Genomic DNA, 14,402 nt, shown 5'->3' with positions numbered 1-14,402 from the left:
AGGAAATTATCCCCAGGAGCCTTCCTCAGTGACTAGAGAATAGCACAGAGCCCGCATTCAGAGGGTCTGCTGTTGTTTCTCCACAGAGGATGTGGGATATAATTTCTCTAATCAAGAAACACTTTTTACAGCCACTTATGAAATTCTCATAAAAAGAAGATATTAGATTACCTTATTTATGCTGCAGAGCTAGTAGTTATTGACTAGGAATTCTATGCTTTAGCTTTAAGATTGGCCCATGTGCCCAACCTGAATTTTTGGCAGGTCCTGCCCGAGATCTGCTTCTGACTTTGGTAGTCCCTGCTCCTTCTCAGCAGTGGTGTCGCTCACATCCTGAAGATGCGTCCAAAGCCTTCCACAGGAAGGAGATGGAATTGAAGGAGGCTGGGCAGGTGGTCCCTAATGACATGGTATGCCTCTTTCATCTCCCTTTCCTACTTTTCCTTTACTAGAAAAGGACAGTGTAGCAGGAGTAGAACAGCTCTGTACTGTAAAGATCATTATCACCATGAACACCTAGATATTCCTGAACCAAAATACAGAAAAGTCATTCTGGGCAAATCAGGAACACAGAACTTGCCAGGACAGGGGCAAGACAGAGGTTCTACAGGGATGACTCCTTAATCCTAGTCCTCATCCAAAAATTCTAAAGAAAGACTCAAAATGGGAAAAGAAAAAGAAAAATACCCTAGAGTGAAATTGTTTAGGATCATAGCCTTGAAGGTCATGGTTTGATTCTGTGAGGGAAGGCACATGTCTCTGGGATTGTCATTCCTCCCCTTGTGATGGAGCAAAGAGCCCTGAGCCAGAGGCCAGGCCTCGAGCATCAGGCAGCTGGCTCTGGAAGAGGAAGAAGGGACTCATTCTTAAGTCTCCCCCACCCCTCAATTTTAAACATTTACCTTTTTGTTGAAAGTATTACATATGTCCCCTTCTTTCCCCATTGACTCCCTCCCTTTTTTCTTAACATTAGAGGATTCTCAAACATCAAGTTCAGTTTCTACAAACTTTAGATAAATGACTCAGAATGCTGGCCACTCGTCAAAATGACCACTTGTTCTGCAACAGTAGTGGATAAGTCACAAGAAAAATTGCATGTGATAAATTTGTTTGCTGCACTTGAGCTATGTTTATCAATGAATTAAAATTCTAGTGAGACACTGGCCTCCATTCAGTTATCACTAAACAGGGGAAAGATTCTTTCAGTCTCTAATTCTTTCAGTCTTATAATTTCAGATTCTTAATGTATTTATATTTTGTTTGTTGACCCGAAGGAAAGTTTGAAGCAAAAATTGGTCAGAGTGCTGGAGGAAAACCTCATTTTATCAGAAAAAATCCAGCAGTTGGAGGAAGGTGTTACCACCTCAATTGGGAATGGGCACCAGCCCAACACTTACGGTAAGTTCAGGAAAGCAGTGTGTGGTATAAACAAACAACACAATTGTTTGTTTATAGATGACGCAATTAATAAGCTTTATTATCTAACACTCACATGGCTATCTAAATGGACACCATCATCGTGCCTTGTATTGCAGGTGACTTATCAGATGATGCTATTGGTCATTTTAAAACAAGTACAAATGTTGTTACTATTTTCAGATGATACTTTTTTTTTCTGATTATAGCCGAAGATTGTGTTCTTTATAGAAAGTTTGAAAAATATAAGAAAAATAAAACTCCATTACCCATCAATAACAACCATTAGTGTTTTAGTATATTTTCTTTCAACCATACTCCTATTACATACATTTTTAACTCAAAATTAAAATGTGTGCCTTGATTTTTAAAAAATAATTCAATACAACAAAATGTACCCATTTTGCCCTAACCGGTTTGGCTCAGTGGCTAGAAGGAAGTCCTACTCTTGCATGAATTTCATGCATCAGGCCTCTAATTATAAATATATAAAGCTGCATTGTTTAGAATATAAATGATTTTAAAGAATACCCAGCCTGGCTGGTGTTGCTCAGTGGTTATGCATCATCAACTCAGGAACCAAGCAGTCACCTGTTCAATTCCTGGGCAGGGCACATGCCTGTGCTTCAGATTTGATCCCCAGTAGGGAGTGTGCAGGAGGCAGCCAATTTTTCTCTCTCATCAATATTTCTATCTCTCCCTCTCCTTCTCTCTCAAAAAAAAAAAAAAATCAATAAAAACATTAAAAAAATTTTTCCAAACATTCAAAAGACCTGAAATGAAAGAAAAGACATTAGAGTGAAAATGCTTCTCTGAGATTGTCTTTCTTTCCTTCTGCCAGAACTGAGAGTCCTAATGTTTATATTACAATAAATAATGCAGCTATTAATATCTACATACATAAATCTTTGTGTACATTTCAGACTGTTGTCCTAAGGACATTCCTGTCAGTAGAATCAGTGGGTCAAAAGATGGGGACATTCTTTTTAATCTTTATTGTTGAAAGTATTACATATGTCTCCTTTTAAGAAGTGGACATTTTTGAAGCTTTCATTACACATTGCCAAATCACTCCCCAAAAAGATTTTTTCAATTTATACTGACATCAGCAATGAGTGTATTTGAATGCCCTTTTCACTCTATCCTTGTCCACACTGGATAGTTTTTTTTTAATTTTTGCCATAGTTATAAGTGAAAAATAATCTGTCATTGAAATTTTGGTTTTGATTTGTACTACTTTATTATTATTTGATTTGTACTATTTTTTTTAATTATATAAAATACTGGTCTATATAGTTTAGGCCAGTATTTTAGATAAAATTTACTCTTGGCTTTAACCCTTCAGCTCAGCACCTCTAAGCAAACATTTCAGTTTATACAAGGAACTTGATTTAGAAGTCAGCACTGAATCTCCAGAGTTCAGTCTCATTTTACAAGCTTAAATAATCAAAGCATCTCCACTTACCTACTCTGAAAACAGGTGATTGTTCACTAGATACCTACTTTCAATCAGCCTTGAGGCCCAGTACTGGTGTTGGCTTACTGGTGATAGATACGGCTATTGTAGCTCTGTTTTCCACCTTCTCAAATTTTACTACTCAGAGTGTGATTCACAGATCAGCAAGCTTGTTAGACATGTAGACTATCAGGCCTCACCTCAGTCCTACTGCATCAGAGTCTGTTTTTTAACAAGATTTCCCAGATGATCTGTAAACACACTAAATTTTCTAATGTTTAAGAAGAACAGTTCTATGCTGAAACCGGTTTGGCTCAGTGGATAGAGCATCGGTCTTCAGACTGAGGGGTCCTAAGTTCGATTCCGGTCAAGGGCATGTACTTTGGTTGCAGGCACATCCCCGGTGGGGGATGTGTGGGAGGCAGCTGGTCAATGTATCTCTCTCGTTGATGTTTCTGGCTCTCTGTCCCTCTCCCTTCCTTTCTGTAAAAATCAATAAAATATAAAAATACAAAAAAAGAAATACAGTTCTAGACTTCCTCAGGACCACGTGCCTTTAAAAAAAAATACATATATTGGTTATTGATTTCAGAGAGGAAGGGAGAAGGAGAGAGATAGAAACATCAATGATGAGAAAGAATCATTGATCAGCTGTCTCCTGCATGCCTCACACTGGGGATTGAGCCCACAACCCAGGCATGTGCCCCCTCTGGGAATTTAACCATGACCTCCTGGTTCATGGGTCGAGATTCTCAACCATTGAGACACACTGGCCAGGTAGAATTCAGGTGCTTTTACCTACCTCATTATTGCAGCAGTGGTACTATATTTGGGAACTACATATGAGTGTCTTGGTTACAAATTCAGTTTCTGCAAGCACTCACTGAAATATTACTATGTGGCTGACACAATTCTAGATATTTTCACATACTTCATAGAGAATGAAGCACATGTATTCATAAACTAAAATGGAAAATTCAGAGACCCAATAATTATTGACTACTTATGCTAAATGAGGATAGATGTTACATTGATGCCTTATAATAGTGCTATTGGGCAGGGTTATTAGGTCTAGTGAACCTCAGAAAAATGAACTAACATGTGGTAATATTATACATGGTTGAATTTTCATTCAGATCTGTTTGATGCTAAATCCCATATTCTTGCCCCCATATCTGCTGTGTCTAAGGGAAGAAATGGTGTGTGGAGTGTGGAGGTGGGTGCAGTGAGGGGGGGCCCCCATTCTTCACAATGAACTTAAGCTCTGCTCAAAGACCAGCTGCTTGTTATCCTCTCACCATGGCTACTGTGTTCTTTTTAGATGATCTTCTGCGCAGAAACCAACAGCTGAACGTACAGGTGGCTTGCCTGAACCAGGAGCTTTCCCAGCTGAAAAAGCTGGAGGAGACAGTGGCCCTTCTCCATGAAAGTCAGAGGTAGGAGTGGGTCTCTCTAGCTGGCTTCTGGAAGCAGGTGCTTACTTTTCTTTATCTCCTTTGTTTTACTGGCAAGTTAATATCTATATACTTTTCAAATTAACTCCATGGTACATGTAAACCACTTGTATCTAGGCCAGTTAGCTCAGTGTTCAAAGCACTCTCTTTTCAGAAAACATGAGGGACTAAATGTCTTAGCTGGAACTGGTGGATTGTACCACCTCAATACTAAGTAGTTTCTCTTTAGATCCAACAGAATCTTGTTTGAGTCAGCATTTTTTATTTTTGGTTACTCTCTACCCCCAAAATCAGTCACCTAGCTCTTCTGGAAAACATCTGCTTGCTATTGGTCACAGAAAATACATTGACCACCCATAATAGAGAAAGAATCCAATGTCTGTGTTTTCTTTGGAGGAGCTCGGTAGCATCCGCCTCTTCAAAGAATAGTACCCTCAGGATGCAGGCTAGAAAATCAGAAGAGGCCTTAAAACTGTTGGTACATTTAGAGAAGCCCTGGACGTTGTGATTTGACAAACATGTTTACCAGGACTTCCAATGAAATTTAAATATAAAAACCCCATGCCCACATCTTCCGTCTTAAACCTCAATTCCTGGTTTTCCTTGGAATAACTTCATATTCAGAGGATTAGACCCAGGGCCATTCCAGGTAGCTTTTTAAGTTTTTAAACTTTTCATTACAATTATCTCAAACATATACAAAAGTTGAGCAAGTAGCATGAAGTCAGAATCTCCTGAAAAACTTGTTGAAATGAAGATTGCTGGGCCCCACCCCAGAGGTTCTGATTCAGCAGGTCTGGACTGGGAACTGAGAATTTGCATTTCTCATCAATTTCCAGGTGATGCTGTTTCAGGTGGTCTGGGACAACACTTTGAGAACATTAGGGTGCATCTCTTTAGTGATGTACAGTCAAATTGCTATATTTTAAAGTAACTTGAAAATAATTTTTCCCTGTGTTGTTAAGCTATCAATTCAATATACAGGTTCAATTTGTTACAATTTGCTTTTGATTCATAGGAAATTTTTACCATTATTTTTTATTTAATTTTGTTTTATAATTATGTAAAACATTTACACGATCCCAAAGTCAAATCTACAAAATGAGGTAAATTCAGGTAAATCTAGCCTCCCACTAGCCTTCCACTGTAGGTGTGGTGTGTAGAGGGGCACTCTAGTACATAAAAAGAGGCATAATGGTACTTTAACAGTTTATCTAAGCAATCAGCTCACAGTGGTGTATAGAGGTGGCTCTCATTCCCTTTTAGAGTTGTACTAGAGGCCCAATGCACGGAATTCGTACAAGAAGCTGGGTCCTCGCAGCCCCCCTTGCAGCCCCGACTTTGTTTGGATGGTCATTCTGCTGTTTGGTCTAATAAGCATATTAGCTCTTTATTATATAGGATGGGACTCCATTGTGTTTTTGTTTAATTATTTCTCTATTGATGGGCACTTAGGTTGGTTTTGTAGTTACAAACAGTGCTGCCATGAATAGCGTGCATGTATCATTTTTTACTTTCTTATTTTCTTGGCCAGTTTCTGATGGCTTTTAACATTACAAGGTAATTCAGAGTCCAAAAGTATAGCGATGACTAGTACCACTAGGTAATTGCAGAGGCAGTGTAGATTAGAAGTAGGAGTTAAAATTTGGAGATAGAAATTGGAGGCCTGGTCAGGTGCCAATCTCCCAGTGCTTCTACTTACCTCATCATGAAAGTGCTTTGGAACGGATAGAGCAATCACTGTATAAAATGTGAACTATGTTCCTGCTACAGTCAGTCTGGAACATAAACAGAATCATAATGAAGAAAGAAACGGTTGACCTGCCTTTAAAAGAATCCACTCATAAACTGGACAGTTCTATTTAAAGATGTTACTTTTTATATTTTGTATTTGTCTTTAGCTAACATTACAGGTCTGAATGGCATCTACTTTGCTTTTATGATTTCATGTCTGCCTTTTCCCCCGTGCCTCAGATCCCTGGTGGTAACTAATGAGTATCTGCTGCAGCAGCTGAATAAAGAGCAAAAAGGTTATTCTGGGAAAGCACTCCTGCCTCCTGAGAAGAGTCATCACTTAGGGAGATCATCACCCTTTGGGAAAAGCGCGCTGTCTTCCTCCTCCCCAGGGGCACATGACACGGGTCAGTATCTAATACAGAGTGTCTCAAACTCTGTCCCAGAGCCTAGTTTATGGAGCTAGCTAGCACTGAGTACCTTCTCTGCAGCTTCCCTCTCAGCCACAGGGGACTGTCCATGTCATTCCCACCAGTGTGGTGGTATTTACCCACAAGATTAAGAAAAAAATATTATTCTGATTACATCGTATTGGTCCTTCTCTTTATTTGTCTTATCTCCTCCCATCAAGTCATTCTTCTGCCCACAGAAATAGTTGGCACTTAGTCCTAGCATCGTATCACATAGGAGCATTTGGCTGAAAATGTTTAATAGGAAAAAACACTAGACATTTCCCCCAAGTGTCACTTGAAACTGTGTGGTAGGACATTTAACAAGAACACCCATGACCAGGTGTGTTCTGTGTTAGAAGAAATTTCAGAGAATTCATATGGATTGGTTCATCAAACATATTTTTAGTTTTCTTCCACCATAGTGGAAAGATAAAAAGATCTGGTGTCTGCCCTGGAGATTCAGTCAGGGAGGAAAGCACAAACTGGTGTGATAGAGCTCAAAGCTTGGCATTGGTGCCAAACAGGTCTAAACAAAAGCCTAAAGATGCCCTGAAAAGCGATAGACAGAGAGGGGGAGAAAGAGGGAGAGGGAGGGAGGGAGGGAGGGAGGGAGGGAGGGAAGAGAGAGAGAGAGAGAGAGAGAGAGAGAGAGAGAGAGAGAGAGAGAGAGAGAGAGAGAGAGATCCATACCCTGGGGAATTGAAGGCATCACTGAAATCTTGTTTGAGTGGAAGCTGCAGAAGAGTGGAATGGGAACGTGCAGAGCCTTCTCAGGCCAAGAGTGGAAGAGTCTGGAGCCCCAGAGGGATCATAGAGCAAGGAAGATGTGGGTCACGGTGCCATGAGTATATAAATGGGGGAGCAGTCCATGCCTGGGAGGTGTGGTGTCAGGAAAATGTCTCCTAAAGAAATGTTCTTTTAACTGAGACCAGAGAAATGAGTAGAAGGTTACCAGGCAAAGCACAGGGTCAAAAGCAGAAGCAATGGGGAGAGCTGCAGAGAGAAACAGCATGTGTAAATTCCATGAAGTGGGAAGGAACGAGGTAGCACGGCTCCTTGGGGATTTCACACTGGGAAGGCAGGGAGTGGCAGATTTGTGTTTGAGAAGCTTTCGTTGTAAGAAGAATCAGGTGATGGTTGTATGTGTGTATGGGGGGAGGGGGAAGACAGCAAGGAGCTAGAGAGAAGAGAGAAAAGGCTGGTGAAGTCTAGACCAGAGGTGCAGTTTCTGGGTGTTAGCTTTGGGCTCAGCATCCACTGTACTCATGAGTATTCTGTATTTCAGACAAAGGCACCATTTTTCTTTCAATTCTGACAGGTGGGGCATTTTAAAAATCAATGGAAAGAGATAATGAAAGTGGCTCTAGGTGTGTTTCTGCTTCAGGATTGCCCAGATAGCTAATATAGCCAGAGAGTGTACAGGGTGAAGGACTGCAATCCAATGCCTGATCCAGGCAGTCACCTTATTTTCTAATGTCACTGCTAGTGGCTGGCCATGCCCCAGCCAGGCACCTCTCCAGGATTGATGGCCACACTTAGGGAAGTTGACTGTGTTCCTCACCTGCCTTGTGGGGTACTTGATCCACAGGGTGAGGATAGGGGTTAAAGGTGTGAAGGGAAGGGCCAAAGAATTGTTGGAACTCTGTGAACTCAACATGGAGAGTGGAGATAAATCTCCTGAAGCAACTGGAAAATAGGTAAAAAGGAATTCCTCACTCAAGGCCTTGCATTACTGGGAGAAAGAAGGAAACAGGGCCGGGCCCTCCGGCAAGTGCTGTACCCCAAAGGTGGGGCAGAGCCACTCTGACAGATTTGGCCTTCCTCCAGCTACATGTAAGTTTTAATGACCCTCACCACTCTTCCTTGCCCACGTGGCTTTGCTAGCAAGGGTACCCAAAGCTCTCCACCATGAGGGGGCTATGGAGGGTGGAGCAGTGATAACTAAAGGTTGAAGTGCAGTTTGGGTTCTACTGGTAGGCCTGTTGGTCTTTAAGGGTCCTCCTGGCTCTAGATGAGCCTTGATTTCCCTCAGGCTGCACGGCCACTTTTCCAGAGGAGGGGCTTTACTCCTACAAGGAGTTTCAGGGCTCAGCCAGTTCTCTCTCTGGGTTCCCCGAAGCCACACCGCCAGCCACAGGAGGGCTGAGCTGCTGCTTCCCTACTGGTTGATGGTACTCTCACTGAATCACTTAATAGCCTGGACCAATTTGCAATCCAGTTCAATTCTTTGCACTAAGAGGATATTTTAGCGAGTGAAAGCTAGAAGGCTTTGAGTTTCACTCCCATTATGCTCATGTAAGTAAGCTTACAATTCAAATTCCCCAAGGTTAGAGGAATAATTTTTACCTGGCGGTGTGAGAGGTAGAGATCTCTGAAACTCTTCCCTGAGCAATGCGAGGCCACGGTGGTCAGCCTAATGGGGAAGAGGAGCCCACCGCTGACAGCTGTCAGGCCGGGCTCTACTGTGGCCAGGGGTTCATCCTCCATCCTCTAATCGCCACCTCCCACCCCCCAGCTTCCCTGTCCTGAGCCACACTATTTCTCTACATCCCGTACTCCCAAGAGAACTTGCGTTCAAGGATGGGGCTGGATAGCCAGCGAGAGAGCCTGGGGCAGGAACACCCCAGAAATCTGTGGGATGAGGGAATGAGCAGTTGTACTACTTTGTCCTGTTAGCCAGACCTTTGAGCCTTTTCCTAGCTCCATTGGGAGCTACTCTCTCCTCGGAAGGCACTCAGCCCCATCCAGCCTGTTTGTCAGCAGGAAGAGAGTTGGCCCCAAAGCCTTGGCCTTGTTATAACTCAGAAGAAAAGGTGAAAAGGTTAATCCAGAAACTCTCAGGAGCTAGAGAGGACCGGAGAGGCCCCCACCCTCCTCCCAGTCTGGGATGTTGACAGGGAGTCAGCAATGAAGAGGCCCTGGACTGCTGGATGCTCTGCTCCCCTGGCTGGTGTTGGGTGCCAAGCTCTGTCACTGGCCATCCAGTCCCGTTTTTGGTGATCATGCTGGGGCATGGTTCTGCCCTCGCCACCCCCACCCCCCACCCTGCAGAAGCCCCTTTGTTCTCTGGGCCTCAGTTTCCTCAGCTGCAAAATTAGGGAATTAGACTACCTACCCCCTAAGGTCCTTCCTGCACTTTCTGATATTCTGAAGCTGGAGCCCAGAATGGCTCGCCTTGGTAGCCCCCGGAAGTAGGGGCCTGTCAGCAGCCTGAGGCTGAGCCTGGCACTGAGCCCCCTGCCAACACTTGTCCCAGGTCAGATCTGCTGTCTCATCCCTCCTCCTGCTGTGAAAGCAGAGAGGCCGAGACTGAGGCCCTCACTGCAGAAAGGAAGGCTCTGGGTTTCCCTCAGGAGCAACTTGGGCAGCCTGGCCTGTGCTGATGGAAGAGATGTGTTTGTCTTTGGGGGGCAGGGCCACCAGTGGAAGAATCAGCAGTATGAGAGGCAGGGGAGTGATGACACTGAGGGTCAGTGGGGTGTGAATGTCATTATCCCCACTGTCATATAACTGACCAGGCCATATCGATACAAAAGGTGTCTTTATTGAGGTCTGGGTAGGAATTAGGCACTTGGCCAGAGCAGCAGCTTAAATATGAGGCAAGCAGTCAGGGGTTAGCCATGCCCAGGGCTAGGTTGGGGTGGTGAGGCTATAGGCACAGACTCTCCCCAGAGGGACAGAAGTCATGGAGGAAAGGGGAAGGGGACACAGAGCAGCCTGGGTCAGAGGCCTGGTGGGCTGGCCCAGTGGGGCTGGGCAGGAAGCTCTGGACGGCAGGTCCAGCAGGGAGGGGACTGGGCTCTCTTGCTCCACGTACCCCCTCGGCCAAGGCCTGAGCCGCTGGCCGGGGCAGCCATGCAGGGGGCCTTCCCAGGCCTCACTTCTTCACCTTAGTGTCGTAGGTGCCAGCATGCTTGTAGGCACTCACGTAGCCACTGTCATCCAGGATGTCCTGCCGCCCGGCGATGCCCTTGCCCTTGCCGCTCTCGTCGAAGCGCTCCTTGTGGGAGCCCGTGTACTTACTGGTGTCAGTCAGCCGGTCCACAGCACCCCCTGTTTTTGCTTTCTGTTTGGACAGAGTTCCCCAGGAGCACCTGGTTAGGGAGCCCAGCCCTTCCCACCCCCAGCTGAGGTTCCCCACACCCCCCAGTGTCTCCCTGAGACCACAGGGCACTTACAGTGACGCCCACGTTGGCTGGCTCCTTGCCGGCGACCAGCTGGCAGATGGCATCGAAAGCCTCCTCCTTGCTCTTCCCCTTGAATCGCTTGATGGCCAGCTCTTCCAGGGCCTTCTTGAACTCCTCATAGTTGATGACCCGAGCAGACTTCCCCCTGGCAGATATGTGGACACCATGAGTTCCCCCTTCTCCATGTCCTCCCTGCTTCCAGCCCCCCAACTCCCCACCTTCTGGGATCACCCGAAGCAGGCATTCCCGGGGGCTCACTTGACTTTGGAGAAGACGATGTCCACATCAGTCCCTGTGACAGTCTTTCCATCAGTCACCTTGCAGTCCTTGCACAGCTTGGCCCAGTTCTTGCCGTTCATCTCTTGCCCACTGGCCTTGGGGTCACCATGGATGGCGAACTTGCGGAAGCTCTCCTCCAGCCCAGCCACGTCTGTGCTCGCTGCCATGCCACCCTACAGGGACCCACCTTGGTCACTTCCCAGACAAGCTGTTCCTCCCCTCCCCAAGGCACAGAGCATTACTGCCTCTACCTCAAAACCTGCAAGGTCTGAGTTGGGGGGCATTTAAGCTACATACCCTCAAGAGCTGGAGCAGGAGCTGCCAGCAGAGAGGGGCCCCTGAGCCCTGAGGCGGGGCCTCGAGAGGAAAGGTCCTATTGTTAAGGCCAGCCCTGGCTTGGAGTGGAGTTCAGATGAAATCATGATGCCATACCAGGCTAGGAACAGAGTGGCACTGTCGAGAAAGACTGTGAGGGCAGCTGCTGGGACCATGGCTTTGTCTGGCCTTGGCACAAGGCCTGCTTGGGTGGAAGTGAGGATGGCAGATCAGGCCTCCCTCCCTGGGCATTCCATGCCAAGCTGGGTCAGGGCCAGGCTGGCTTGCTAGTTGGGCAGGTATTTAGTCCGACGGTATCTTTGTCAGGGTCATAAGGATCCAGCAAGACCCAGCCCAGGCTGAGAAGGGAGCCAGAGCACAGGAAGGGGTGCATGCCCTAGGCAGGGGTGCAGCTGGCCCAGCCGGGACCTTGTTACTATTTGCTGTTAAACAAAAACATGAGGGGGAAGGAGCCTAGAGCTGGCCTGGCCACAGTTTGTGAAGCCTGGAGACTGTTGCTAAGGGAGGTGGTGCTACTTGGAGAATGTTGCTAAGGGCAGGATGGTGTCAGAGTGGCTCAGGGAGAAGCTCCCAGTGCTGCTGGGCTGGGCTGGGCCGGGCTGGGGAACAGGGGCCCACGGGTGGGGCACACCAGCACTCCCAGTGCCTGGGGCACAGCCATGGCTTCCTGGCCCCTTGCCACCCATTGGGGCTGTAACCTCCCAATTTGTGGAGTTTAGGAGGAGCAGGAGGTTGGGGGGCTATCATGGGTAGGGGTTATGAGCCCCTAGAGGCATGTTGGCCAGTGGGACTGTAGCCTTGGCCCTGTGGTCCTCACACCTGCACTGAAGCATACTTCCCCATCTTCAGCCCTCCATTGAAGCCCCTTGACCACACCCTGAGCACTGCCTACCAACCCATACTCCCACAGCTTGTACTCAACCTGGCCTCCACACCCTCAGCCTTATCCCCCTGACTACACCCTTCACCCAGTACTCAGACCTCCCCGACCACACCCGCAGCCCTGAGACTGAGGGCTTGGACCATTCTCTCAGCATTCACCCTTGACATATATGAATAGCACTGTATCGAAGACTTTCCCAAGTATACCCTCAGCCTTGCACTGGATGGTCTCCCCACACCCTCCCAGGCCCTCTGCAGTCCTCTGACCACACCCGCAATGCTGCACTGTGCAACCTAACACAGCCCTGTACCGATGCCTCCCTGACCACACCCTCAGCCCTGCACAGAGCCGCCTCCATCCACACACCCACAGCCCTTCCGAGACCCCAAAGCCTTATAACCCCCTCAACCCGGATCACACCCATATACTGCCCCCCCTTATCCGCCCACCCACAATCTCAGCCCCACACTGAAGCCCCCCAGTCCGTATCCATACACTTGCATTTCTAGACTCGCAGGTACTATGTTGGGACCACTTGCACAAGCACACCCACCTCCTCCACTATCTCCTGACCACCGTCATGTCCTCAGCAACCATCCTATAACTCTGCCTTTTATACTAGAGTCTCCAGTGAGCACGGCCGGGCCCCCTCTTCGGCTACCATTGATCCATCCCTAAATTGCAGTTTCTAAGACTGGAAGCAGCCACAGCTGCTACATCGCAGGGACTCTGTCCACAATCCCAGTCCTGCACGAACCTTCCCTCTCCCTACACTCCCACCTCCCACCAGAGACCCAGCGTTTGGCTCATGAAGGATAGAGTCTAGAGGAGCTTCCTCCCATAGAATGCTTGTCCTGCGCTAGGGGACTGGCAGGATCCTGCATCCAGCCAGAGCTCACTCCTCTCCGTGGGAAGATGGAGTCTCAGTAATTTCAGGCTGATCAGATAGATCCGGGTCACAGGTTGTATGTAGTCCCAGGGGTCTGCAGGCCATGGATGGGGCAGCCACGCCCGTGAACTGGGGCCACCAGCTTGCTCCCGCTGGGACAGCTGGAGTCATCAATCAGCCCAACACGGAGGTGAGGGGGAGGGGGCGGAACGCTGGGGCCGGGGCAGGGCAGCTCAGCTGGCGTCCTCAGCTCAGTATCCTCCAGGGTTGGGACCCCTTCCAGGCCGCTCCCACCCCCACCCCTTCCTCATCATGCAGGTTACTGGTTAGGGTGGTCGGCGCCCGGGTCTCCTACCGACTTCTACCTCGTGGCTGCTCCTGCAGTGCGCGTTCGACGGACAGAAGGACACAAGAACGGACCCACTGACGCGGGAGACCGGGCGGCTCTGCAGCTCCGCTCCCTGCCGGCTCTGGGGCGGGACTGCAGCCCGGGCGGCTCCGCTGTATTATCCCCTGTTTCTCGGTCTCCATAGAGACGGCGAGTCCCACCCCCAGGGCTGTCTCGGCAGAGTGACCAAGGTCACGCTGGCTCCACCCACCGGACCCCGCCCCATCGGCGCTCCGCGATCCGCAGGGGCGGAGCTGCGGCTACAGCCTCCTCCGTCTGCTCCCCGGCAGCTCCGCGGCCTGTGCGGGCCGGGAGGCCAGCCCTCTGCAGTTCTGGACGTCCTCGACGGCTCCCTAATGGGAAAGCCGCCCCCCATTCTGAGCCCCACCCAAAGTTCAAAGCAGACCTCTGCCTCCAGGACAGATCCAGCTTCCCACAGCCGCAACGGGGAGGGAGAATAGAGGGCTGAGGATCAGGTGGAGTCTAGAGCTGGCTCAGGACCACGCTTCGCCAATTAACGTGTGGCATCCTCAGGTCCCAACTCCGGAGACTGGAGAAAGGGGGCAACAGGGGAATCAAGAGTGCCCAGCCCAGCATCCGGGCACACTGGCGGCCATCCGCCACCAGTACAAAGCTCCAGGACTCCCAGGGTCTGCTCCCGCTGCTGCCTCCGGAGCGTGAAGCCTTCCTTCCCGCAGGTCTCCACACGAAAACTCAAGAAAAATGGCCTCCTCCAAGCAGCCCTCCAGGATCTTTCCTAACCAGGAGCCCTGTGCTGGGGCCTCCGTTTTCCGTTTACTTCCATAGGACAATCTGGGTTGCCACCCACTATAAGGCCCACCCCATCCTCTCCCGCCAGGGGCTGACGGGAACTGGTCCAACTCCAGGTGAGCCCTCGGCCCTTGCTAATAAGAAAGTAAACTGTAAG

At 48.3% G+C, this 14,402-nt stretch overlaps 2 protein-coding genes across 3 annotated transcripts in view; one reads left to right on the top strand and one right to left on the bottom strand.

The window, feature by feature from the left end:
• LRRC36 (leucine rich repeat containing 36) overlaps positions 1–6,646 on the top strand; it is a 36,498-nt gene extending 29,852 nt beyond the window's left edge. For both annotated transcript variants that reach the window (XM_045582789.1, XM_036440776.2), the window contains exons 11-14: positions 265–410; positions 1,275–1,398; positions 4,194–4,308; positions 6,301–6,646. In XM_045582789.1, coding sequence (XP_045438745.1) covers positions 265–410; positions 1,275–1,398; positions 4,194–4,308; positions 6,301–6,526 — 611 coding nt within the window. In that variant the 3' untranslated portion in view covers positions 6,527–6,646. The remainder of the gene's footprint in view (positions 1–264; positions 411–1,274; positions 1,399–4,193; positions 4,309–6,300) is intronic.
• A 3,390-nt stretch (positions 6,647–10,036) lies between these two features.
• TPPP3 (tubulin polymerization promoting protein family member 3) lies at positions 10,037–11,145 on the bottom strand. Its single transcript, XM_036440225.2, has 3 exons — positions 10,958–11,145; positions 10,691–10,844; positions 10,037–10,578 (listed from the first exon to the last, which is right to left on the bottom strand). Exons 1-3 carry the CDS (start codon positions 11,143–11,145, stop codon positions 10,390–10,392), a joined length of 531 nt encoding a protein of 176 aa, XP_036296118.1. The 3' UTR covers positions 10,037–10,389.
• Positions 11,146–14,402: the final 3,257 nt, after the last annotated feature.

Source organism: Pipistrellus kuhlii, unplaced genomic scaffold (genome assembly GCF_014108245.1).
Source record: "Pipistrellus kuhlii isolate mPipKuh1 unplaced genomic scaffold, mPipKuh1.p scaffold_m20_p_17, whole genome shotgun sequence".
NCBI lineage: Eukaryota > Metazoa > Chordata > Mammalia > Chiroptera > Vespertilionidae > Pipistrellus > Pipistrellus kuhlii.
This window is presented reverse-complemented; position numbering and strand designations above follow the sequence as displayed.